The 24,865-nt window shown below is 47.4% G+C and overlaps 1 protein-coding gene across 1 annotated transcript in view; it reads left to right on the forward strand.

The window, feature by feature from the left end:
• Positions 1–24,865, forward strand: part of LOC144593039 (amphiphysin-like) — a 149,851-nt gene that overhangs the window by 23,104 nt on the left and 101,882 nt on the right. The window contains exons 5-9 of the mRNA XM_078398452.1: positions 3,917–4,012; positions 8,691–8,798; positions 13,894–13,979; positions 15,240–15,315; positions 19,279–19,361. Of these exons, the coding sequence (XP_078254578.1) occupies positions 3,917–4,012; positions 8,691–8,798; positions 13,894–13,979; positions 15,240–15,315; positions 19,279–19,361 (449 nt within the window). The remainder of the gene's footprint in view (positions 1–3,916; positions 4,013–8,690; positions 8,799–13,893; positions 13,980–15,239; positions 15,316–19,278; positions 19,362–24,865) is intronic.

A 24,865-nucleotide genomic window follows, 5' to 3' on the forward strand; every position in this document is an offset into this window, starting at 1 on the left:
TGTGGCCCCTTGTTCTGGACTCCCCCAACATTGGGAACATGTTTCCTGCCTCTAATGTGTCCAATTCCCTAATTATCTTATATGTTTCAATAAGATCCCCCCTCATCCTTCGAAATTCCAGTGTATACAAGCCCAATCGCTCCAGCCTTTCAACATACGACAGTCCCGCCATTCCGGGAATTAACCTAGTTGTTTGTATACCCAACAGCAGACTCTTGAAACAGACGCCTTAATGCAAGTGCTGTCACGGGAGATTCTCAAGCTGACAGAGGTTCAAGGATATGTTGGAAGCTTCCTTAAAGAAAAGCACCATTCCATCTAGTCCTTTGAACGTCTAGCCCAAGAGCGCTCAAAGTCGAGAGGGGGGCCTTTCGGATGTTTAGTTTAGTTAAGATTAGCTTCGAGACACAGCGCGGAAACGGGCCCGTCGGCCCACCGGGTCCGCGCCGCCCAGCGATCCCTGCATATTAACACTGTCCTACACACACTAGGGACAATTTTTACACTGATACCAAGCCAATTAACCTACAAACCTGCACGCCTTTGGAGTGTGGGAGGAAACCGGAGATCTCGGAGAAAACCCACGCAGGTCACGGGGAGAACGTACAAACTCCGTACGGACAGCGCCCGTAGTCGGGATGGAACCCGGGTCTCCAGCGCTGTAAGGCAGCAACTCTACTGCTGCGCCACCTTGGTGTTGAGAACCTCGTGTTCATCTACCTGGGGCAGACAAAACCCTGCACGTCCCCTCACAATAGACAATAGACAATAGACAATAGACAATAGACAATAGGTGCAGGAGGAGGCCATTCGGCCCGTCGAGCCAGCACCGCCATTCAATGTGATCATGGCTGATCATTCTCAATCAGTACACCATTCCTGCCTTCTCCCCATACCCCCTGACTCCGCTATCCTTAAGAGCTCTATCCAGCTCTCTCTTGAATGCATTCAGAGAATTGGCCTCCACTGCCTTCTGAGGCAGAGAATTCCACAGATTCACAAATCTTTGACTGAAAAGGTTTTTCCTCATCTCAGTTCTAAATGGCCTACCCCTTATTCTTAAACTGTGGCCCCTGGTTCTGGACTCCCCCCTCACAAAGTACCCAGGATGCCTTGCCCCACTTGTGGAAGAGTCCATGGTTCAAACATTGTCCTCATCAGCCACCTCAAAGTCCACAAAATGAGAGTGGAAGCAAGGCATCTTTGATCCCGAGAGTCTGCCTAAAAGGGAGATCATATATTTCTTTTAATTCTGTCGGGAAGCCAACAACTTCCTTCAATTACAGATGAACGTCCATGATCAGAATGAATGGCGGTGCTGCCTCAAAGGGGCAAATGGCCTCCTCCTGCACCTATTTTCTATGTTTCTAATTTAGGACGTAACTAAACATGTTTCCAGGTTGCTAACAAATGGCAGACCTTTGCACAGTTTACATCAAAGATACTAGAGGAACAAGATCGACCACTCGACCCTAAAAACCGTCGTATGTCACGGCGCCATTTTAGTCAGCAGAAACTTCCAGAAACATTTTAAAAGAAAAATAACAAAAATCTGTGAGTTGATATATGAGATATATTCTGCATTTTCATGGTATCATCACACATACTGTTCCCCCAAAACACTGATTACACTGCGAGAGGCATAGCGAACGGCGGGTTTTGCTTACTAAAATGGCTCCTTTGCGTACTACACTTCAGGATAGGTGATTTCGACGGTGTGGTTCATCTTGCTCCTCTAGTATCTTTGGTTGAAATTGGTCCATCTGGGAGTGAGTACATTCAGCATTCCAATGTCCATATTCTAATCATCACCCAGTCAAGGAGCCTCTGACCCTATGCTCAGTGACGTGCTTATATAGCTGGGGTGGGAGATGAAGGGGGAGTAACAAGATGCGTATGTATTCAAGTTCATGATAAGCATGGTAACAGGCCAATGAACAAAGCAGAACAGCGGGAAAGTAGAGTAGTATTAATCCTGAGCTTAGTTCAGTTTAGTTTAGAGATACAGCGCGGAAACAGGCCCTTCGGCCCATCGAGTCCGCGCCGACCAGCGATCCCCGCACATTAACACTATCCTACACACACAAGGGACAATTTACACTTTATACCAAGCCAATTAACCTACAAACCCGCACGTCTTTGGAGTGTGGGAAGAAACCGGAGCGCCCGGAGAAAACTCACACAGGTCACGGGGAGAACGTACAAACTCCGTACAGACAGCGCCCGTAGTTAGGACCGAACCCCGGTCCCCGGCGCTGTGAGGCAGCAAATCTATCGCTGTGCCACCGTACCGCCAAATGTCCTTTGTAGGATGAGGATGGAGCTGGCAAGTCCAAGGATTATTGACCAACGTTAGTTAGTAGGCCTTGGAAAGGTAATGACTAGTTTTTTTTTAGAATGAATAGCTTTCTTCACCAGCTAAAGTGGAAGTATTCTTGCTATTGAGGGCGTACAGCATAAGTTCACCAGGTTAGTTCCCGGAATGGCGGGACTGTCGTATGTTGAAAGACTGGAGCGACTGGGCTTGTATACACTGGAATTTAGAAGGACGAGAGGGGATCTTATCGAAACATATGATTATTAAGGGATTGGACACGTTAGAGGCAGGAAACATGTTCCCAATGTCGGGGGAGTCCAGAACCTGGGGCCACAGTTTAAGAATAAGGGGTAGGCCATTTAGAACAGAGATGAGGAAAAACGTTTTCAGTCAGAGAGTTGTAAATCTGTGGAATTCACTGCATCAGAAGGCAGTGGAGGCCAATTCTCTGGATGCATTCAAGAGAGAGCTAGATAGAGCTCTTAAGGATAGCGGAGTCAGGGAGTATGGGGAGAAGGCAGGAACGGGGTACTGATTGAGAATGATCAGCCATGATCACATTGAATGGCGGTGCTGGCTCGAAGGGCCGAATGGCCTACTCCTGCAACTATTGTCTGTTGTCTATTGTCTACGGATTAGCTGACTTGAGGACTGCAGTCACATAGACAGCAAGGAAACATTTTCTTTGGGGAAAGCTCCGCTTTCACCATTGTCCCATTGCCTCCAAGGTCTCTGTTATTGTGGTTTGGAGGGAAAATCTCTTCCTGGAATGTTAATCAGTTTCCCACATTGCGGCAATATCACACTTACTTTGGCAAGTGGAGATGTCAGTGTTGTCTTGCCAAACACACTCAAGTGGCTGGCCTGTATCCACTGCGGTTCGGTGTTGAAGCAAGTGTAACTGAACCACGACCAGCCACTGGGGTTTCGAGGTGACCTGCTGTGCTACGTTTGGCAGTAGAATGCCACTAGGTTAATTCCCGGAATGGCGGGACTGTCGTATGTTGAAAGACTGGAGCGACTAGGCCGGTATACACTGGAATTTAGAAGGATGAGAGGGGGTCTTATCGAAACGTATAAGATTATTAAGGGGTTGAACGCGTTAGAGGCAGGAAACATGTTCCCAATGTTGGGGGAGTCGAGAACAAGGGGCCACAGTTTAAGAATAAGGGGTAGGCCATTTAGAACGGAGATGAGGAAAGCTTTGTCAGTCAGAGAGTTGTGAATCTGTGGAATTCACTGCCTCAGAAGGCAGTGGAGGCCAATTTTCTGAATGCATTCAAGAGAGAGCTAGATAGAGCTCTTAAGGATAGCGGAGTCAGGGGGTATGGGGAGAAGGCAGGAACGGGGTACTGATTGAGAATGATCAGCCATGATCACATTGAATGGCGGTGCTGGCTCGAAGGGCCGAATGGCCTACTCCTGCACCTATTGTCTATTGTCTTTAACGTTGATGCATCACCATTTGTGTAGCTAATTCCCATCAGATGATGGCGACCAGTTTCTGAATCAGTTCTTATCATTTTGTTTTCTGGATCTGGACACATTTTATATTGTTGTCATTATAAACTCTCAAGCAATTCTTTGCTTATTTCTCAGAATTCTGACCTGCTGTGGGCGGACTTTCACCAGAAGGTGGTTGACCAGTCTTTGCTAACGTTGGACACATACTTGGGCCAGTTTCCTGATATTAAGGTCTGATTGCAACGTATTCAATTGATATAAATGGCCGCTGCCTAAAATGTGCATGTGTCACGCAGAGGGACATTCTTGCTATTGAGGGCGTGCAGCGTAGGTTTACTAGGTTAATTCCTGGAATGGCGGGACTGTCGTACGTTGAAAGACTGGAGCGACTGGGCTTGTGTACACTGGAATCTAGAAGGATGAGAGGGGATCTTATTGAAACATATAAGATTATTAAGGGATTGGACACGCTCGAGGCAGGAAATATGTTCCCAATGTTGGGGAGTCCAGAACAAGGGGCCACAGTTTAAGAATAAGGGGTAGGCCATTTAGAACGGAGATGAGGAAAAACCTTTTCAATCAGAGAGTTGTAAATCTGTGGAATTCTCTGCCTCAGAAGGCAATGGAGGCCAATTCTCTGGATGCTTTCAAGAGAGAGCTAGATAGAGCTCTTAATGGGCCCTGTTGCTCAGAAGGGTAGGGAAAGGAAGAGGAGAGCGATAGTAATAGGGGACTCTATAGTGAGGGGGTCAGATAGGCGATTCTGTGGACGCAGTCGGGAGACCCGGATGGTGGTTTGCCTCCCTGGTGCCGGTGTCCGGGATGTGTCTGAGCGTGTCCAGGATATCCTGAAAGGGGAGGGAGAGGAGCCAGAGGTCGTGGTACATATAGGTACCAACAATATAGGTAGGATAAGGGAAGAGGTCCTTAAAGGAGAATTTAGGGGGCTAGGAAGAGAGTTTAAAAAAAAGGACTTCCAAAGCAATAATCTCAGGCTTACTGCCTGTGCCACGCGATAGTGAGAATAGGAATGGAGTGAGGTGGAGGATAAATACGTGGCTGAGGAACTGGTGCAGGGAGCAGGGATTCAAGTTTCTGGATCATTGGGACCTCTTCTGGGGGAAGTATGACCTGTACAAAAAGGACGGGTTGCATCTGAACCTGAGAGGAACCAATATCTTGGCGGGGAGATTTGCTAAGGTAATTGCGGAGACTTTAAACTAGTACGGTTGGGGGGAGGGACTCAAACACAGATAGCTAATAGGCAGTGTGTGAGGCAGGAGGCAGAAAAGGGAAACACTCAGACCCAATATGTAGGAGAGAAAGAAGTGAAAAGAAATAAACTGAGAATAAGAAATGATGGGTCCCTTAAATGTGTATATTTTAATGCTAGGAGCATTGTAAGAAAGGTGGATGAGCTTAGAGCCTGGATTGACATCTGGAAGTATGATGTTGTGGCGATCAGTGAAACATGGTTGCAGGAGGGTTGCGATTGGCAATTAAATATTCCAGGATTTCATTGTTTCAGATGTGATAGAATCGGAGGGGCAAGAGGTGGGGGTGTTGCATTGCTTGTCAGGGAGGATATCACAGCAGTGCTTTGGCAGGACAGACTAGAAGGCTCGATTAGGGAGGCTGTTTGGGTGGAACTCAGAATTGAGAAAGGTTTAGCAACACTTATTGGGGTGTATTATAGACCGCCAAATAGGGAACGAGAATTGGAAGAGCATATATGTAAGGAGATAGCAGACATTAGTAGTAAGCACAGAGTAGTGATTGTGGGTGATTTCAATTTTCCGTATATAGACTGGGAATCACATTCTGTTAAAGGGCTGGATGGTTTGGAGTTTGTAAAATGTGTGCAGGATAGTTTTTTCCAGCAATACGTAGAGGTACCTACCAGAGAAGGGGCAGTGTTGGACCTGTTAGGAAATGAGACGGGTCAGGTGACGGAGGTATGTGTTGAGGAGCACTTTGGGTCTAGTGATCATAATGCCATTAGTTTCAATATCATTATGGAGAAGGTCAAATCTGGACCAAGGGTTGAGATTTTGGATTGGAGAAAGGCTAATTTTGAGGAGATGAGAAAGGATTTAAAAGGAGTGAAATGGAACTTTTTGTTTTATGAAAAGGATATAATAGAGAAATGGAGGATATTTAAAGGTGAAATTTTGAGAGTACAGAGTCTTTATGTCCCTGTTCGGTGGAAAGGAAAGAATAATAATTTGAAAGAGCCGTGGTTTTCCAGGGAAATTGGACACTTGGTTTGGAAAAAGAGGGAGATATACAATAAATATAAGCGGCAGGGAGTAAATGAGGTTTTTGAGGAATATAAAGAATGTAAAAGGAATCTTAAGAAGGAAATTAGAAAAGCGAAAAAAAGATATGAGGCTGCTTTGGCAAGTAATGTAAAAGTAAACCCCAAGGGGTTCTACAGATATGTCAATAGCAAAAGGATAGCGAGGGATAAAATTGGTCCATTAGAGAGTCAGAGTGGACAGCTATGTGCTGAGCCGGAAGAAATGGGGGAGATATTAAACAATTTCTTTTCTTCGGTATTTACCGAGGAGAAGGATATTGAATTATGTGAGGTAAGCGAAACAAGTAGAGTAGTGATGGAAATTATGAGGATTAAAGAAGAGGAGGTACGGACACTTTTGAAAAATATAAAAGTGGATAAGTCTCCAGGTCCTGATAGGATATTCCCTAGGACATTGAGGGAAGTTAGTGCAGAAATAGCAGGGGCTATGACGGAAATATTTCAAACGTCATTAGAAACGGGGATGGTGCCGGAAGATTGGCGCATTGCGCATGTTGTGCCTTTGTTTAAAAAAGGTTCTAAAAGTAAACCTAGCAATTATAGACCTGTTAGTTTGACGTCTGTGGTGGGAAAATTAATGGAAAAGATACTTAGGGACAATATATATAATTATTTGGATAAACAAGGCCTGATTAGAAACAGTCAACATGGATTTGTGCCTGGAAGGTCATGTTTGACTAATCTTCTTGAATTTTTTGAAGAGGTTACCAGGGAAATTGATAAGGGCAAGGCTGTGGATGTTGTCTATATGGACTTCAGTAAGGCATTTGACAAGGTTCCACATGGAAGGTTGATTAAGAAGGTTAAATCGTTGGGTATTAATAGTGAGGTTGCAAGATGGATTCAACAATGGCTGAATGGGAGATACCAGAGGGTAATGGTTGACAATTGTATGTCAGGTTGGAGGCCAGTGTCTAGTGGAGTACCCCAAGGATCTGTGTTGGGTCCACTGTTGTTTGTCATTTACATTAATGATCTGGATGATGGTGTGACAAATTGGATTAGTAAATATGCAGATGATACTAAGATAGGTGGTGTAGTTAGTAATGAAGTAGAGTTTCAAAGTCTACAGAGAGACTTGGGCCTTTTGGAAGGGTGGGCTGAAAGATGGCAGATGGAGTTTAATGCTGATAAGTGTGAGGTGCTGCATTTTGGTAGGACAAATCAAAATAGGATGTACAGGGTAAATGGTAGGGAATTGAGGAATGCAGTGGAACAGAGGGATCTGGAAATAACTGTGCATTGTTCCCTGAAGGTGGAATCTCATGTGGATAGGGTGGTGAAGAAGGCGTTTGGTATGCTTGCCTTTATAAATCAGAGCATCGAGTATAGAAGTTGGGATGTAATGTTAAAATTGTACAGGGCATTGGTGAGGCCGAATCTGGAGTATGGTGTGCAGTTCTGGTCGCCAAATTATAGGAAGGATGTCGACAAAATGGAGAGGGTACAGAGGAGATTTACTAGAATGTTGCCTGAGTTTCAGCACTTAAGCTACAGAGAGAGGTTGAACAGGTTGGGTCTTTATTCTTTGGAGCGTAGAAGGTTGAGGGGGGACTTGATAGAGGTTTTTAAAATTTTGAGAGGGACGGACAGAGTTGACGTGGGTAGGCTTTTCCCTTTGAGAGTGGGGAAGATTCCAACAAGGGGACATAGCTTCAGAATTGAGGGACAAAAGTTTAGGGGTAACATGAGGGGTAACTTCTTTACTCAGAGGGTGGTGGCTGTATGGAATGGGCTTCCGGTGGAAGTGGTGGAGGCAGGCTCGATTTTATTATTTAAGAGTAAATTGGATAGGTATATGGATAGGAGGGGATTAGAGGGTTATGGTCTGAGAGCAGGTAGATGAGACTAGGTCAGAGAGAGTGGTCGGCGTGGACTGGTAGGGCCGAACGGGCCTGTTTCCGTGCTGTAGTTGTTATATGGTTATATGGTTATATGGTTATATGGTATGGGGAGAAGGCAGGAACGGGGTACTGATTGAGAATGATCAGCCATGATCACATTGAATGGCGGTGTTGGCTCGAAGGGCTCGGGTCGAGGCCCATCTTCAGACTGATGTCAGGGGGGGGGGCGGGACAAAGAAATGATATAGGTGGAGACAGGAAGACAGTGGGAGAACTGGGAAGGGGGGGGGGGGGAGAGAGGGACAGAGGGACTATCTAAAGTTAGAGAAGTCAATGTTCATACCGCTGGGCTGTGAGCTGCCCAAGCGAAATATGAGGTGGGGAAGAGAAAATACATTCTGGCCTTCCATCACAGTGAGGAGGTGTCTGGAGGAGACTCACTGTGATGGATGTTTCTTTTTGTTTGATTGTGTGTGCTATTGCTTATTTGTATTGCTCGTTGTTGGACTGTGGGTAATCTTTCATTGCACTGCGCATTTATGTGTGTGTGTGTGACAAATAAACGTGACTTGACTTGAGGTGCTGTTCCTCCAATTTCCGGTGGGCCTCACTATGTGGGATGATACTTCCAGTGTCACAGTCAGATGAATAGTCGTAGTGAAATGCACAAAGTGCATGTTGGATGTTGTCGTATATGCTGTAAACTCAAACTAATGGTCTATTCACGCCTTTCGCATCTTGACAGACTCGAATTGCAAAGCGCAGCAGGAAGCTGGTTGACTACGATTGTGCCCGACATCACCTAGAGTCCTTGCAGCACTCGAGACGGAAGGATGACAGTAAACTCGTCAAGGTAGGCAGGTCACTTGGAACCAGTGGTGTTATTGATTTGAAATAGACAATAGACAATAGGTGCAGGAGGAGGCCATTCGGCCCTTCGAGCCTGTACGCACCACCATTCAATGTGATCGTGGCTGATCATTCACAATCAGTACCCCGTTCCTGCCTTCTCCCCATACCCCCTGACTCCACCATCCTTAAGAGCTCTATCTAGCTCTCTCTTGAATGCATTCAGAGAATTGGTCTCCACAGCCTTCTGAGGCAGAGAATTCCACAGATTCACAACTCTCTGACTGAAAAAGTTTTTCCTCATCTCAGTTCTAAATGGCCTACCCCTTATTCTTAAACTGTGGCCCCTTGTTTTGGACTCCCCCAACATTGGGAACATGTTTCCTACCTCTAATGTGTCCAACCCCTGAATAATCTTATACGTTTCGATAAGATCTCCTCTCATCCTTCTAAATTCCAGTGTATACAAACCTAGTCGCTCCAGTCTTTCAACAGAGAAATTATTCCTCTCAGCAAAGTGAAATCGGATGCGTGCAACACCGAGCTGACGGCAGTGTCCAAGTGAAAAACCTTCTCCTTGGATTGTCACCTTGTCGTGGCAGAGAAGCTCGTGTGGTCCTGAGATCCTGAGAGCGATGCCTTCTGGAGCCACGCTCCTGGTAGGGTCACACCCATGGCGGTAAGGTCGAGCGGGGGAGGTCCCTGACAAAGAGCGATCCAACCAAGACCTCAACGGTGGAACAGGCGGAGGGAGGATGACGACCGACTTTAGTGGAGCGTCACAGCGGCTGGGAAGGCGGATGGATGAAGGCTGCAGCAGAAAAGGGTCCCCGGTCGTCTTGGACTCCACGCCACTGGATCCCGACCCAGATCTGTCAAGGACCGTGTGGTGGTGGCTGTCTGTGCTCCAGTCTCCCCACGTTAAACAAAGTCACGCACAGGCGTCCTTAAAGAGGACGGTCATACTCGCTTCGAGTGGTGGCAAGTGAAATAGTTAATGACTGAATACCACATTAATGACTGATTGCTTATTCACACCATGCCGCCCACAAGACTCCCAAAGGCCAAAAGCTGCTTAGGCATCAATGACGATCCAACAACCACTAATCGACAGCACTGGAGCGGTGGGTTAAGTCAGTGGGATAGCCATGCCTTGCTTGAATAAGTACAGGTGCTGAAAAAGCTTGAGTAGCTAATGAATAATATGCATTGTCTTTATAGTTAGAGTAACTCAGCGGGTCAGGCAGCATCTGTGGAGAACATGGATAGGTGACGTTTCACAGAGTGCTGGAGTAACTCAGCGGGTCAGGCAGCATCTCTGGAGAACATGGATAGGTGACGTTTCACAGAGTGCTGGAGTAACTCAGCGGGTCAGGCAGCATCTGTGGAGAACATGGATAGGTGACGTTTCACAGAGTGCTGGAGTAACTCAGCGGGTCAGGCAGCATCTGTGGAGAACATGGATAGGTGACGTTTCACAGAGTGCTGGAGTAACTCAGCGGGTCAGGCAGCATCTGTGGAGAACATGGATAGGTGACGTTTCACAGAGTGCTGGAGTAACTCAGCGGGTCAGGCAGCATCTCTGGCTATTGAGGGCGTGCAGCGTAGGTTTACTAGGTTAATTCCCGGAATGGCGGGACTGTCTCAACCCGAAATGTCCCCTATTCCTTTTCTCCAGAGATGCTGCCTGACCCACTGAGTTACTCTAGCATTTTATGTGTATCTTCAGTGTAAAGCAGAATCTGCAGCTCCTTCCCACACAGGTATCTTGTACGTCTTGTGATCGTCACTTCCGAAGAGTCTACCGGGGACTATACTGGAAGTATCCTATACCCACTAGGGACAATTTTTAACACCATCTTACACCCAGGGGGGACATTTTTTTACATTTACCAAGCCAATTAACCTACAAACCTGTAATTCTTTGGAAGTCTAATGGTGAGGTGGGGCGAGGGGAGGCATTGACAGGCAGGCGGTTGGACAAGTGCCAGAGATGGAAGAGATGGAAGGATTGAAAAGTTGCAAATTGTGAAGGGAGAGGTGGGGGGGGGGGGGGGGGGAGGCTGATTTGGGGGGGGGGGGGAGGGTGATTTGGTGGGGGGGAAAGGCTGGGGGGAGAGATTTGGGGGGGGGATGGGGGGGAAGACTGATTTGAGCGGGAAGGGAGCGAGTGAACCAAGGAGTTGCAGAGGGAGCAGTTCGCGTTGAAGGCCTAAATGGTTGAGGATGGGACCGCGTGACTTGTAGGTCGGATCACGTTGGAGGTGACACAATTGTTGGAGGATACGTGTAGGAAAATAACCGCAGATGCCGGTACAAATCGAAGGTATCACAGAAAGTCTGAAGAAGGGTCTCGACCCGAAACGTCACCCATTCCTTCTCTCCTGAGATGCTGCCTGACTGACCCGCTGAGTTACTCCAGCTTTTTGTGATGCCTTCAACATGTATCTCTACAAAGCGGACTCTACAAACGGACTCCTCCAGCTTCAGAGACAGTTTCTTCCCAGCTGTTATCAGGCAACTGAATCATCCTACCACAACCAGAGAGCAGTGCTGAGCTACTATTTACCTCAAGGGACTTTGCTGGCTTTATCTTGCACTAAACGATGTTCACTTATCATGTGTCTATATGCGGTCTGAAGAAAGGGTCTCGACCCGAAACGCCACCCATTCCTTCTCTCCTGAGATGCTGCCTGCCTGACCCGCTGAGTTGCTCCAGCTTTTTGTGATAGACAATAGACAATAGGTGCAGGAGGAGGCCATTCGGCCCTTCGAGCCAGCACCGCCATTTAATGTGATCATGGCTGATCATTCTCAATCAGTACCCCGTTCCTGCCTTCTCCCCATACCCACGGACTCCGCTATCCTTAAGAGCTGTATCTAGCTCTCTCTTGAATGCATTCAGAGAATTGGCCTCCACTGCCTTCTGAGGCAGAGAATTCCACAGATTCACAACTCTCTGACTGAAAAAGTTTTTCCTCATCTCCGTTCTAAATGGCCTACCCCTTATTCTTAAACTGTGGCCCCTTGTTCTGGACTCCCCCAACATTGGGAACATGTTTCGTGCCTCTAACGTGTCCAACCCCTTAATAATCTAATACGTTTCGATAAGATCCCCTTTCATCCTTCTAAATTCCAGTGTATACAAGCCTAGTCGCTCCAGTCTTTCAACATATGACAGTCCTTTGAATTGTTGGAGGATGGATGTTCTGTCGGATGTGGAAGCTGCTGGTAGGGTGAAAGATAAAGACCAGGCGGACTCTGTCCTTTCCATCTCGGGGGGTAAGGGGAGGTTGGGGGTGGGGGGGAGCGAGATCTGAATTATGAGACACAGAGGAGACATAGCTAAGAGATCCCTTGGGCCATGTGCCTGGTCACCTCTCCTTTCCTGATGGTGGTGGCCACCTGCAGAAACTGCAGCCAGCACGTGCGAGACAGGACGTGAACAATGAGCTCCAGGTACCAAGAAACACTGGAATAGATTCCTTTATGTCGTGCACGATACTTCCCTCCTTAACGAGTCCAACAGCTTCACGTCTGTGAGTCTCGCAATTCCAGCCAACGTCATCCAGTTCCACTGCAGTCTGTTGCTGGCCAACATTGGATCTCCTAATAATCTTGTCTGCCTGCATACATGCACACAGGAGTCAGGGTTTTCCTTGAATTTTATTTGTTTGCGGTTCCACACGTCAAGCACCCAAATCCCCAAAAAGGTCTGGAAGCACTTTGAGCGTGTGACTTTAACCTGGTTATATGGTTGCTGCAAACATTAGAGACATAGAAACATAGAAAATAGGTGCAATTCGGCCCTTCGAGCCAGCACCGCCATTCATTGCGGTCATGGCTGATCGTCCACAATCAGTAACCCGTGCCTGCCTTCTCCCCATATCCCTTGATTCCACAAGCCCCCAGAGCTCTATCTAACTCTCTCTTAAATTCATCCAGTGATTTGGCCTCCACTGCCCTCTGTGGCAGAGAATTCCACAAATTCACAACTCCCTGGGTGAAAAAGTGAAATGGCCTACCCCTTATTTTTAAACTGTGGACCCCTCCAACATTGGGAACATGTTTCCTGCCTCTAACGTGTCCAATCCCTTAATAATCTTATATGTTTTAATAAGATCCCCTCTCATCCTTCTAAATTCCAGCGTCTACAAGCCCAGTCGCTCCAGTCTTACAACATACGACCGTCCCGCCATTCCGGGAATTAACCTAGTGAACCTACGCTGCACGCCCTCAGGGCCCTAGTGAGACCGCACCTGGAGTACTGTGTGCAGTTTTGGTCTCCAAATTTGAGGAAGGATATTCTTGTTATTGAGGGCGTGCAGCGTAGGTTCACTAGGTTAGAGGCAGGAAACATGTTCCCAATGTTGGGGGAGTCCGGAACAAGGGGCCACAGTTTAAGAATAAGGGGTAGGCCATTCAGAACTGAGATGAGGAAAAACTTTTTCAGTCAGAGAGTTGTGAATCTGTGGAATTCTCTGCCTCAGAAGGCAGTGGAGGCCAATTCTCTGAATGCATTCAAGAGAGAGCTAGATAGAGCTCTTAAGGATAGCGGAGTCAGGGGGTATGGGGAGAAGGCAGGAACGGGGTACTGATTGAGAATAATCAGCCCTGATCACATTGAATGGCGGTGCTGGCTCGAAGGGCCGAATGGCCTCCTCCTGCACCTATTGTCTATTGTCTATTGTCAATAGCAAGAATGTCCTTCCTCAAATTTGGAGACCAAAACTGCACACAGTACTCCAAGTGCGGTCTCACTAGGGCTCTGTACAACTGCAGAAGGACCTCTTTGCTCCTATACTCAACTCCTCTTGTGGTAAAGGCCAACGTGCCATTAGCTTTCTTCACTGCCTGTTGTACCTGCATGCTAACTTTAAGTATTCAGTGCTGAATGAGCACAGAATTAAGCCGATGCAGCCGGAGAGAATTAAAAATTAATAAGAAGACAGTTGCTCTGACCAACACTCCAGCTTGGTGGGGAATCCCATCTAGCTTGACTGATTTGATGTTTGTACTCACATTTCCAGGAGTGATTGCAATGAAAGCAATTTATGTTTGAAACTAAAGCATCAACCCTTGATTCTATCTCATTTCAGGCAGAAGAGGAGTTTCAAAAGGCACAGAAAGTCTTCGAAGAATTGAATATTGACCTACAGGATGAACTGCCATCATTGTGGTCAAGGTATTAAGCTCAACTCTCTCCTGTTGATTGCGGTGCTGGCTCGAAGGGCCGAATGGCCTACTCCTGCACCGATTGTCTGTTGTCATTTCGTGCAAGATGTGTTGTCTAAAAGCTTGTCTTTCTTTCTCTGATTTTCATATTTTCAATGTCAAATCCATTTATCCATACATAGAACCACGGAAACATAGGTGCAGGAGGAGGCCATTTGGTCCTTTGAGCCAGCACTGCCATTCATTGCGATCACGGCTGATCATCCATAATCAGTAACCCGTGCCTGCCTTCTCCCCATATCCTATTAAAAGAGTGAAGGAAGGAATAGGGCACGGTGGAAGGGACTATTATTGGCCAGGGGCCACAGTTTAAGAATAAGGGGTAGGCCATTTAGAACGGAGATGAGGAAAAACTTTTTCAGTCAGAGAGTTGTGAATCTGTGGAATTCTCTGCCTCAGAAGGCAGTGGAGGCCAATTCTCTGAATGCATTCAAGAGAGAGCTAGATAGAGCTCTTAAGGATAGCGGAGTCAGGGGGTATGGGGAGAAGGCAGGAACGGGGTACTGATTGAGAATGATCAACCATGATCACATTGAATGGCGGTGCTGGCTCGAAGGGCCGAACGGCCTCCTCCTGCACCTATTGTCTATTGTCTATTGTGTCGAAAGCCTGCTTCTCGCTCCCACTTTAGGTCTAATTTGCCTTTTTGTCAATTTCCACATGATTTAATCTTATGTGTTGGGAAGGAACTGCAGATTCTGGTTTAAACCGAAGATAGACACAAAAAGCTGGAGTAACTCAGCGGGACAGCCAGCATCTCTGGAGAGAAGGAATGGGTGACGTTTCGGGTCAGGACTCTGAAGAAGGATCTCGACCCGAAACGTCACCCATTCCTTCTCTCCAGAGATGCTGCCTGACCCGCTGAGTTACTCCAGCTTTTTGTGTCTATCTTTGATTTAATCTTATGTTCTTCATGTAGAGATAATGTCATGGGGCAAATGTAAAATGTTTAAAAAAAAAAGGAATTGCAGATGCTGGTTTATACCAAAGACAGACACAAAAAGCTGGAGTAACTCAGTGGGTCGGGCAGCATCTCTGGAGATAATGGATAGGTGACGTTTCGGGTCAGGAAAGGTCCCGACCTGAAACGTCATCCAACCATCTTCTCCAGGGATGCTGCCTGCCCCACTGAGTTACTCCAGCATTTTGTGTCTATCTACGATAACAATGAGGGGTAGGTTTCACTGATCATATGTTTTCTCTTTCACAGCCGAGTTGGTTTCTACGTCACCACCTTCAGAAACATTACATGCATAGAGTCGAAGTTCCACAAGGAGATTGCAGTGGTGAGTGTACTTGGCCCTAGGCCCAGTGAAGGTGGCGGTCAAGGAACTTCCTAGTGTCACCTGAACGCGCATCAAACAGTGGCGCAGAAACCTGGGTTCGATCCTGACTACGGACGCTGTCTGTACTGAGTTTGTACGTTCCACAGGTGACGTACAGGGATTGGACACGTTAGAGGCAGGAAACATGGTCCCAATGTTGTGTGGGGGGGGGGGGGGGGGGGGGGTGGGTCAGAACCACGGGCCACAGTTTAAGAATAAGGGGTAGGCCATTTAGAACGGAGATGAGGAAAAACTTTTTCGGTCAGAGAGTTGTAAATCTGTGGAATGCTCTGCCTCAGAAGGCAGTGGAGGCCAATTCTCTGGATGGTTTCAAGAGAGAGCTAGATAGAGCTCTTAAGTATAGCGGAGTCAGGGGGTATGGGGAGAAGGCAGGAGCGGGGTACTGATTGAGAATGATCAGCCATTGAATGATGGTGCTGGCTTGAAGGGCCGAATGGCCTCCTCCTGCACCTATTGTCTATTGTTTATTGACTTGCGTGGGTTTTCTCGTGGGATCTCCGGTTTCCTCCCAGACTCCAAAGACGTGCAGGTTTGTAGGTTAATTGGCTTGGTACAATTGTAAATCGTCACTACCGTGTGTTGGATAGTGTTAGTATGTGGGGAGTGCAGGTTGACGTGGACTCGGTGGGCCGAAGGGCCTGTTTCCGTGCTGCCTCTCTAAACTAAACTAAACTAAACTAAACTAAACTAAACTTAACTAAACTAAACTAAACTAAACTAAACTAAACTAAACTAAACTAAATTAAATAATTGTTCATATGTTTCCCAACGCGTTTGGTGGGCCGAAGGCAGGAATAGAGTAACAAGATTCTTACTGGTATGCTTGTATACAATCTTTTGTAAACACTGGAATTTAGAAGGATGAGAGGAGATCTTATCGAAACATATAAGATTATTAAGGGGTTGGACACGTTGGAGGCAGGAAACATGTTCCCAATGTTGGGGGAGTCCAGAACAAGGGGCCACAGTTTAAGAATAAGGGGTAGGCCATTTAGAACTGAGATGAGGAAAAACTTTTTCAGTCAGAGAGTTGTGAATCTGCGGAATTCTCTGCCTCAGAAGGCAGTGGAGGCCAATTCTCTGAATGCATTCCAGAGAGAGTTAGATAGAGCTCTGAAGGATAGCGGAGTCAGGAGGTACGGGGAGAAGGCAGGAACGGGGTACTGATTGAGAATGATCAGCCATGATCACATTGAATGGCGGTGCTGGCTCGAAGGGCCAAATGGCCTCCTCCTGCACCTATTGTCTATTGTCTATAACTAAACTAAACATTGCCATTTGCTCATAGTCTGGGGCAAGAGAGGTCAGTGTAAGCGATGGAAACCGTGGCGACAGGGGATTGCCATTCATTCTCCACACATCATATCCAAGTGAAGGACCTGTTCCACTGCAAGGCTGGTTTTAGTGAGTGGCTGCAGAATAAGTACATTTGATGCTGGGGACATTCATTCATTAATTGGGTGCTGAGCCGATCAGATAGTGAATAGACAAGCCGGGCGATTTATTGGGCGTGGAGAAAGCCAGTCTGATTCACTTAATTAATTAATGATGATGGGACAATTGCACATCGATCAATAACCAATAAATCGGGCAGCGCTGAAAATCTGGGACACTGGAGTAGACTGTACTGGACCTGGAGTAGACTATACTGGACCTGGAGTAGACTGTGCTGGACCTGGAGTAGACTGTACTGGACCTGGAGTGGACTTTACTGGACCTGGAGTGGACTGTACTGGACCTGGAGTGGACTTTACTTGACCTGGAGTGGACTGTACTGGACCTGGAGTGGACTTTACTGGACCTGGAGTGTGGAGGGAGAAACCGGCAGCAATTCCAAGAGTAAGCAAGGACTTGATTGGAACAGGTGGGACTCTGAGGGGGCCTTGACGTGTGGATGTGGAGAGAATGTTTCCACTTGTGAGTAGCGGTAGCCAACTATCTCACTCCCAAATACTTCCCGCGCCCCACGTGACCTCACCCAGCCAGTGTCCAGGTGCTCCCGCTCTACCAATGGCGGCCGCCCGGGCCAGGAGTCGGGTTGCTACGCAACCTCTGTTAGTCGGCACCCGGGCCTCTGGGCCTATACTGTCCGGAGCCTAAATGTCGGAAGCCTAGAGTGTCGGGACCGAAACTGTCGTGGCTTACAGTGTCGGGGCCTACAGTGTCGGGGCCTACAGTGTCGGGGCCTGCAGTGTCGGGGCCTGCAGTGTCGGGGCCTGCAGTGTCGGGGCCTACAGTGTCGGGGCCTACAGTGTCGGGGCCTACAGTGTCGGGGCCTACCGTGTCGGGGCCTACAGCAACGGGGCCTACAGCAACGGGGCCTACAGTGTCCCCCCCGGGCCTAATACAGGACAAGACTGGTCCCGTACGGGACAAACCAATTTAGTCCAAAGTACGGGATGTCCCGGCTAATACGGGACAGTTGGCGACCCTACTTGTGAGAGAATCCAGAACCATGGGTCACTGTTTAAAAATTATGGATCTTGTTCTTCAGACAGAGTTCGGATGATTTTTGTTTTCCTTCAGAGGAAATATTTGAACTAAAAATCAAAGAAACTGTAGATGCTGGTAATCGAAAAAGTGAACTACAGCCAAAACGGTTCACAATAGCGCGACAATTTTAGGCCCACCTTACTCATCGTCGTCCTTTTGGTGCTAATGGAAGAAGTTTCATTGAAATCGGTGTTATATTTTTTAAGTTATTCACACTTTAAAGTTTAAATCTATCTCCTAGAGAGGGAGGGGTGGGAGGGAGGATAATGGGGGTAGAGGGGAATGGAGTGGGAGGGGGGGAGGAGAATGGGGAATGGGGAGGGGAGGGGGGTGGAGAGGAGGGGAGGGGGGAGGGAGGGGGAGGGGAAGTGGAGGTGATGGGAGGGGAGGGAGGGGGAGTGGAGGGTGGGGGGTGAGGGGAAGGGGAGGGGGAGTGAGGGGAGGAGGGAGGGGGGAAGGGGAGGGTGGAAGGGGGAGGGGGAAGGGGAGAGAGGGGGAGGAGGGAGGGGAGGGGGAAGGGGAGGTTTGGGCCCAACAGGTCCACTTAGTCTAAAATAAAAACAGAAAATGGTGGAAATCCTCAGCAAGTCAGGCCGCATGTTCGGGAAGAGAAGCTTCACTCATATTTCAGGTCGGAGACCATTCATCAGGGCAGGGAAGAAGACGGTTATAAAGTTGCAAGGATGCTGGGGAGTGTGGGCGTGCGTCTCTGATGGGATAAAGCTGGGGCGACCAGGGGGATAAGCCGTAAACAACATGACCTGGCTAATGAATGAATGGGAGCCTTTAGAAAATGAGGACAGATAAAATAATGTTGGAGTTGCAAAACGCAGAGCTGGAGGACAAGCTGATCAGGTCAGACTGGGCACGTTCTCCTCTCTAAGAGAGGGGAAATAAGGAAAACAAAAAAACAAGCTGTAACGGTGGCGCAGCGGTAGAGTTGCTGCCACAGAAGGCTGTGGAGGCCAATTCACTGCATTCACTGGCGTTTACAATAGACAATAGACAATAGGTGCAGTAGGAGGCCATTCGGCCCTTCGACCCAGCACCGCCATTCAATGTGATCATGGCTGATCATTCTCAATCAGTATCCCGTTCCTGCTTTCTCCCCGTACCCCCTGACTCCGCTATCCTTATGAGCTCTATCTAGCTCTCTCTTGAATGTATTCAGAGAATTGGCCTCCACTGCCCCCTGAGGCAGAGAATTCCACAGATTCACAACAGATTTAGAAGAAAGAAAGTGCGAAAATCACTGTGGGAATCATAGCGTGAGCACTTGCCTTCTCTCTTGTTATGTTATGTTATCTTTTGAATATTTTTGAGGGTCTGGAGATAGAAGCAGTTCGTTGTCATCATCATCACACCACTTTGTTTGGCCGTAACACATCCCTGTCTGTTTCTGTTTTACAGCTCTGTCATAAGTTGTACGATATAATGCGCAAGCTTGGAGAACAGCATGCAGACAAAGCATTTACTATCCAAGGCGCCCCCAGGTAGAGTATCTGATGACTCTTGAATGCCTTTTTTTGTAAGAACTTTCCATCACCAGCTTCACACGCAAAGAGGACAAATTTCACATTGATGTGGATGTGGCCCTTGTAAACTTGGAGAAGGGTAACTTTAACTTAACGCAGCTGCTGGGAAACCTATAAGACAATGTTGCTCGGGAGGTGTGGGGAGAAGGCAGGAACGGGGTACTGATTGTGAATGATCAGCCATGATCACATCGAATGGCGGTGCTGGCTCGAAGGGCCGAATGGCCTACTCCTGCACCTATTGTCTATTGTCTATTGTTTTCATGCCCTTTGGTATTTAAAGCTACTGCCTACATTGTTCCTGGCGATGAATTATCGTTTCCATTACACGTGACATTTCGAGCGAATCCTTTCTGGAAACTTTGGTCTTGTTGTTGAGATTATAGCTCACAGTCATCATCTAATTGAGTTCGAGAATAATCTCGAGAGGCTGGAGGGGGTGGCCAGGACCGGGCAATCCATTGAGCGTTCAAAATGTCCGGTCAATCTAGAAACCTGAAATCTGCAGACAAATGAGAAGTGGTTATTTTCCACTTTTCCAGTAAGGCTTCACCTTTGAGATATAAAATTTCACAGGACTGGAGAGTTCTGTGTGTGGACCACCCAAAAGCTCTCACGGTATTTTAGACTTAAATTTAGATTTAGAGATACAGCACGGAAGCAGGCCCTTCAGCCCACCGAGTCCGCGCCGCCCAGCGATCCCCGCACATTAACACTATCCTACACACACTAGGGACAATTTTTACATTTACCCAGTCAATTAACCTACATACCTGTACGTCTTTGGATTGTGGGAGGAAACCGAAGATCTCGGAGAAAACCCATGCAGGCCACGGGGAGAACATACAAACTCCGTACAGACGGCGCCCGTAGTCAGGATGGAACCTGAGTCTCCGGCGCTGCATTCGCTGTAAGGCAGCAACTCTACCGCTGCGCCACCGTGCCACCACCTCTAGGTATCACCTGGAGCCAGCAGTGCACAGAAGTCCTGTCTTCAGCTGGCCCAGCAACATAGCCTTGTTCAAACAGATAAACGGGCCTCTTGCACCAAATCTTCAGAGGAAGGATGGGTTGGTTTCTTGCTGTTTCTATGCGGTGCCATTTGTTCATCTGGTAAATGTAAAGATGATACTCGATGGAGACATTTTGGATCCTTAAAATGCACTAATGTTTGTGTGTATTCCTGCATGTTTTAGTATGTGCCTATGTGTTACTATGTGGACATTTTTGTGATTTAATGACCGCATCTCTCTGCATCACACGCATGCTGCCCGAACACAGAGCGTTGAATTCTCTTACCGTTCAAATAAGGCCAGCAGATCGGGGGGAGCAAGCCTCAAGTGTTTGCCATTGTTGGATTGCCAACGTACGGTGAACATCACTGGCACTTGCTGGTTCCCTGGTTGAGTTGGGAGTATCCCATCAGGGTTTGGGATTATCCCGTCAGCCGGGAAGATCAACAACTGTGGCGACAGGACCTCCTGGTTTTTGACCGGCGAACAGCAATGAGAAAACCTCCAGCCTCATGGTAGACAATAGACAATAGGTGCAGGAGGAGGCCATTCGGCCCTTCGAGCCAGCACCGCCATTCAATGTGATCATGGCTGATCATTCTCAATCAGTATCCCGTTCCTGCCTTCTCCCCATACCCCCTGACTCCGCTATCCTTAAGAGCTCTATCTAGCTCTCTCTTGAATGCATTCAGAGAATTGGCCTCCACTGCCTTCTGAGGCAGAGAATTCCACAGATTCACAACTGTCTGACTGAAAAAGTTTTTCCTCATCTCCGTTCTAAATGGCCTACCCCTTATTCTTAAACTGTGGCCCCTGGTTCTGGACTCCCTCAACATTGGGAAAATGTTTCCTTCCTCTAACGTGTTCAACCCCTTAATAATCTTATACGTAGCATGTATACGAGTTGGGAGAGAACATAGAAAATAGGTGTAGGAGAAGGCCATTCGGCCCTTCGAGCCAGCACCGCCATTCAATACGAACATGGCTGATCATCCAAAATCAGTACCCCGTTCCTGCTTTTTCCCCCATATCCCTTGATTCCGCTAGTTAAATCCAAGTCATTCAATATCCAGTTTTCCATCCCCCAATCCCTAATCTAGCATCAACCCACCAGCATAATATTCCCTCCCAATGAACTCCCCTCAGGTTCCCACAATACCAGCCTTCCCTGATCTCCAGCCCCATTTTCTCTTCCCATGTTGTTACACCTTATAAGAACATAATCCCAGTGATCCCAGAATTTTCCCTCCACCCCCAGTATTTGGGATCATTGTGAAATATTCCAGAGTGAAACACTCACCTTTAATCAAAGATTCACTCTCGATAACCAAACCACATTTTTTTGTTTTAAACACTCGGTTAAAAGTCCTTATTTCCTGATCTCCAGATACAGGTATGTAGGTTAATTGGCTGGGCAAATGTAAAAATTGTCCCTAGTGTGTGTAGGATAGTCTTAATGTGCGGGGATCGCTGGGCGGCGCGGACCCGGTGGGCCGAAGGGCCTGTTTCCGTGCTGTATCTCTAAATCTAAAAAAAAATCTAAAGTTTGGAATGTTTGGACCTCACCGCCTGACACAGCTGCCTGCAGTACACACCTGCCCACACTCACCTGTGCTGGATGTGGTGAACCAACCTCACACCTGGTAATCAGATGGCTAGGCCTGAGGGGCAGGTCTGTCTCTGGTGCACGTTGTCAAGGCACTTTCCCCAGAATGCCTCAGGCAACTGGAGGTGGAGCCTTGTGAACACCCGATTCCATTCCACAGTTTTTCAATGTTTCTGATATTCGATGATGGAGCACAGGGGAGAGGTGTGTTGGTGTGGCATTTAATGGGGAGGAAAAAGAATCCATGAAACTGAAGATTTGACAAGGATACAGAGGAAGATGAAATCATATCATATCATATATGTACAGCCGGAAACAGGCCTTTTCGGCCCACCAAGTCCGTGCCGCCCAGCGATCCCCGTACATTAACACTATCCTACACACACTAGGGACAATTTTTACATTTACCCAGCCAATTAACCTACATACCTGCACGTCTTTGGAGTGTGGGAGGAAACCGAAGATCTCGGAGAAAACCCACGCAGGTCACGGGGAGAACGTACAAACTCCTTACAGTGCAGCACCCGTAGTCAGGATCGAACCTGAGTCTCCGGCGCTGCATTCGCTGTAAAGCAGCAACTCTACCGCTGCGCTACCGTGCCGCCATATGTGAGTTGGAGGCAAAGTTTGGAATAGTGATGGACTGTGAAAGGAATTTATTTGCTAGGGTACAGTCCAGGATAGGATAAATTGGCCAGGATTATGGGAGAGATTAAATAGGTGGTCGAGACAATGATGGGGTGGTGTGCCCATGCAATGTAAAGGGAGCAAACTCAATGGACTGAAAGGGCCCCCTCCCCACCCATTCTTGGTCACGTGAGGCCACACACGTGACCAGTCCTATTTGACCTCTTACCTTAAAGAAACATTGTCAGCATAACATGATAAACTTCGACATCTTTAAGTCATATATATACACAGTGCAAAACAATATACCTGTAATGCTTTCAGAACTAGAAGAGATGTGATTCCACAATTTTTCACAATTTCTGGTCACGCACGTGACTAAGAATGGCGCAAAGGCGTTTTCTCATTTGACGTTTTGTTATTTCATTAAAAGTTTGTTTTGAAAACTAGCTGGGTTGTTACAAGGGCGGTAGATCTTTTCAATGGCAGAGTGAAGAACGTTTATGCTTTCGGAGGTATCACAAAATGCTGGAGTAACAATAGACAATAGACAATAGGTGCAGGAAGAGGCCATTCGGCCCTTCGAGCCAGCACCGCCATTCAATGTGATCATGGCTGATCATTCTCAATCAGTACCCAGTTCCTGCCTTCTCCCCATACCCCCTGACTCCGCTATCCTTAAGAGCTCTATCTAGCTCTCTCTTGAATGCATTCAGAGAATTGGCCTCCACTGCCTTCTGAGGCAGAGAATTCCACAGATTCACAACTCTCTGACTGAAAAAGTTTTTCCTCATCTCAGTTCTAAATGGCCTACCCCTTATTCTTAAACTGTGGCCCCTGTGGCCAGCATCTCGGGAGGGAAGGAATGGGTGACGTTTCGGGTCGGGACCCTTCTTCAGTCGGAAGAAGGGTCTCGACCCGAAACGTCACCCATTCCTTCCCTCCCGAGATGCCGCCTGACCCGCTGAGTTGCTCCAGCATTTTGTGATACCTTCGGTGTGAACCAGCATCGGCAGTTATTTCCCTACACGATGCTTATGCTTTCATCTATTAACCGTTGGATGTAATCAAATGTTTGACGGTGTTTCATGCTAATTTTGCTGCTGTGATCAAGGAATTGGAGGTAGGTTGAAGTGTGTGATGTAGCATCGTCAGTAGTGGTCACGATTAGCTTCCAAACGCCCATGATTGTGGCTTACAACACCAAATCATGCGGGCTTCATACCTCCCAAGAAGGCGTAGATCTTGGCTTTCTGTCAAAAACTGCGATGAAACAAGATGAGTACCAAGCGGCCGATCTCATTTACGTTTAATACCTCCTCTCTTGACTGATTTACATTTAATAGTTCCCCTGCTGACTGTAAATATCTGTCGGAATGTCTGAGGAAGGGTCTCAACCCGAAACGTCACCCAGAGATGCTACCTGTCCCGTTGCGTTATGAAAACATAGAAAACATAAAAGCATAGAAAATAGGTGCAGGAGGAGGCCATTTGGCCCTTCGAGCCAGCACCGCTATTCATTCTGATCACGGCTGATCATCCACAATCAGTAACCAGTGCCTGCCTTCTCCCCATATCCCTTGATTCCACTAGCCCCTAGAGCTCTATCTAACTCTCTTTTAAATTCATCCAGTGATTTGGCCTCCACTGCCCTCTGTGGCAGAGAATTCCGCAAATTCACAACTCTCTGGGTGAAAAGGTTTCTTCTCACCTCAGTTTTAAATGGCCTCCCCTTTATTCTTAGACTGTGTCTCCTGGTTCTGGACTCTCCCAACATTGGGAAAAAATTTCCTGCATCTAGCTTGTCCAGTCCTTTTATAATTTTAAACGTCTCTATAAGATCCCCTCTCATCCTTCGAAACTCCATTGAATACAAGCCCAGTCTTTCCAATCTGTCCTATTATGACAGTCCCTCCATCCCAGGGATTAACCTCATTAAGCTGCACTGCCTCAATAGCAAGGACGTCCTTAAATTAGGAGACCAAAACTGCACACAATGCTCCAGATGTGGTCTCACCAGGGCCCTATACAACTGCAGAAGGACTTCTTTGCTCCTGTACTCAAATCCTCTCGTTATGAAGGCCCACATGCCATTAGCTTTCTTCACTGCCTGCTGTACCTGCACGCTTACTTTCAGTAATTGGTGTGCAAGGACACCCAGGTCTCGTTGCACTTCCCCTTTACCTAATCAGACACCATTGAGATAATAATCTGCC

The sequence above is a fragment of the Rhinoraja longicauda genome, chromosome 4 (assembly GCF_053455715.1).
Source record: "Rhinoraja longicauda isolate Sanriku21f chromosome 4, sRhiLon1.1, whole genome shotgun sequence".
In the NCBI taxonomy this organism is placed as follows: domain Eukaryota; kingdom Metazoa; phylum Chordata; class Chondrichthyes; order Rajiformes; family Arhynchobatidae; genus Rhinoraja; species Rhinoraja longicauda.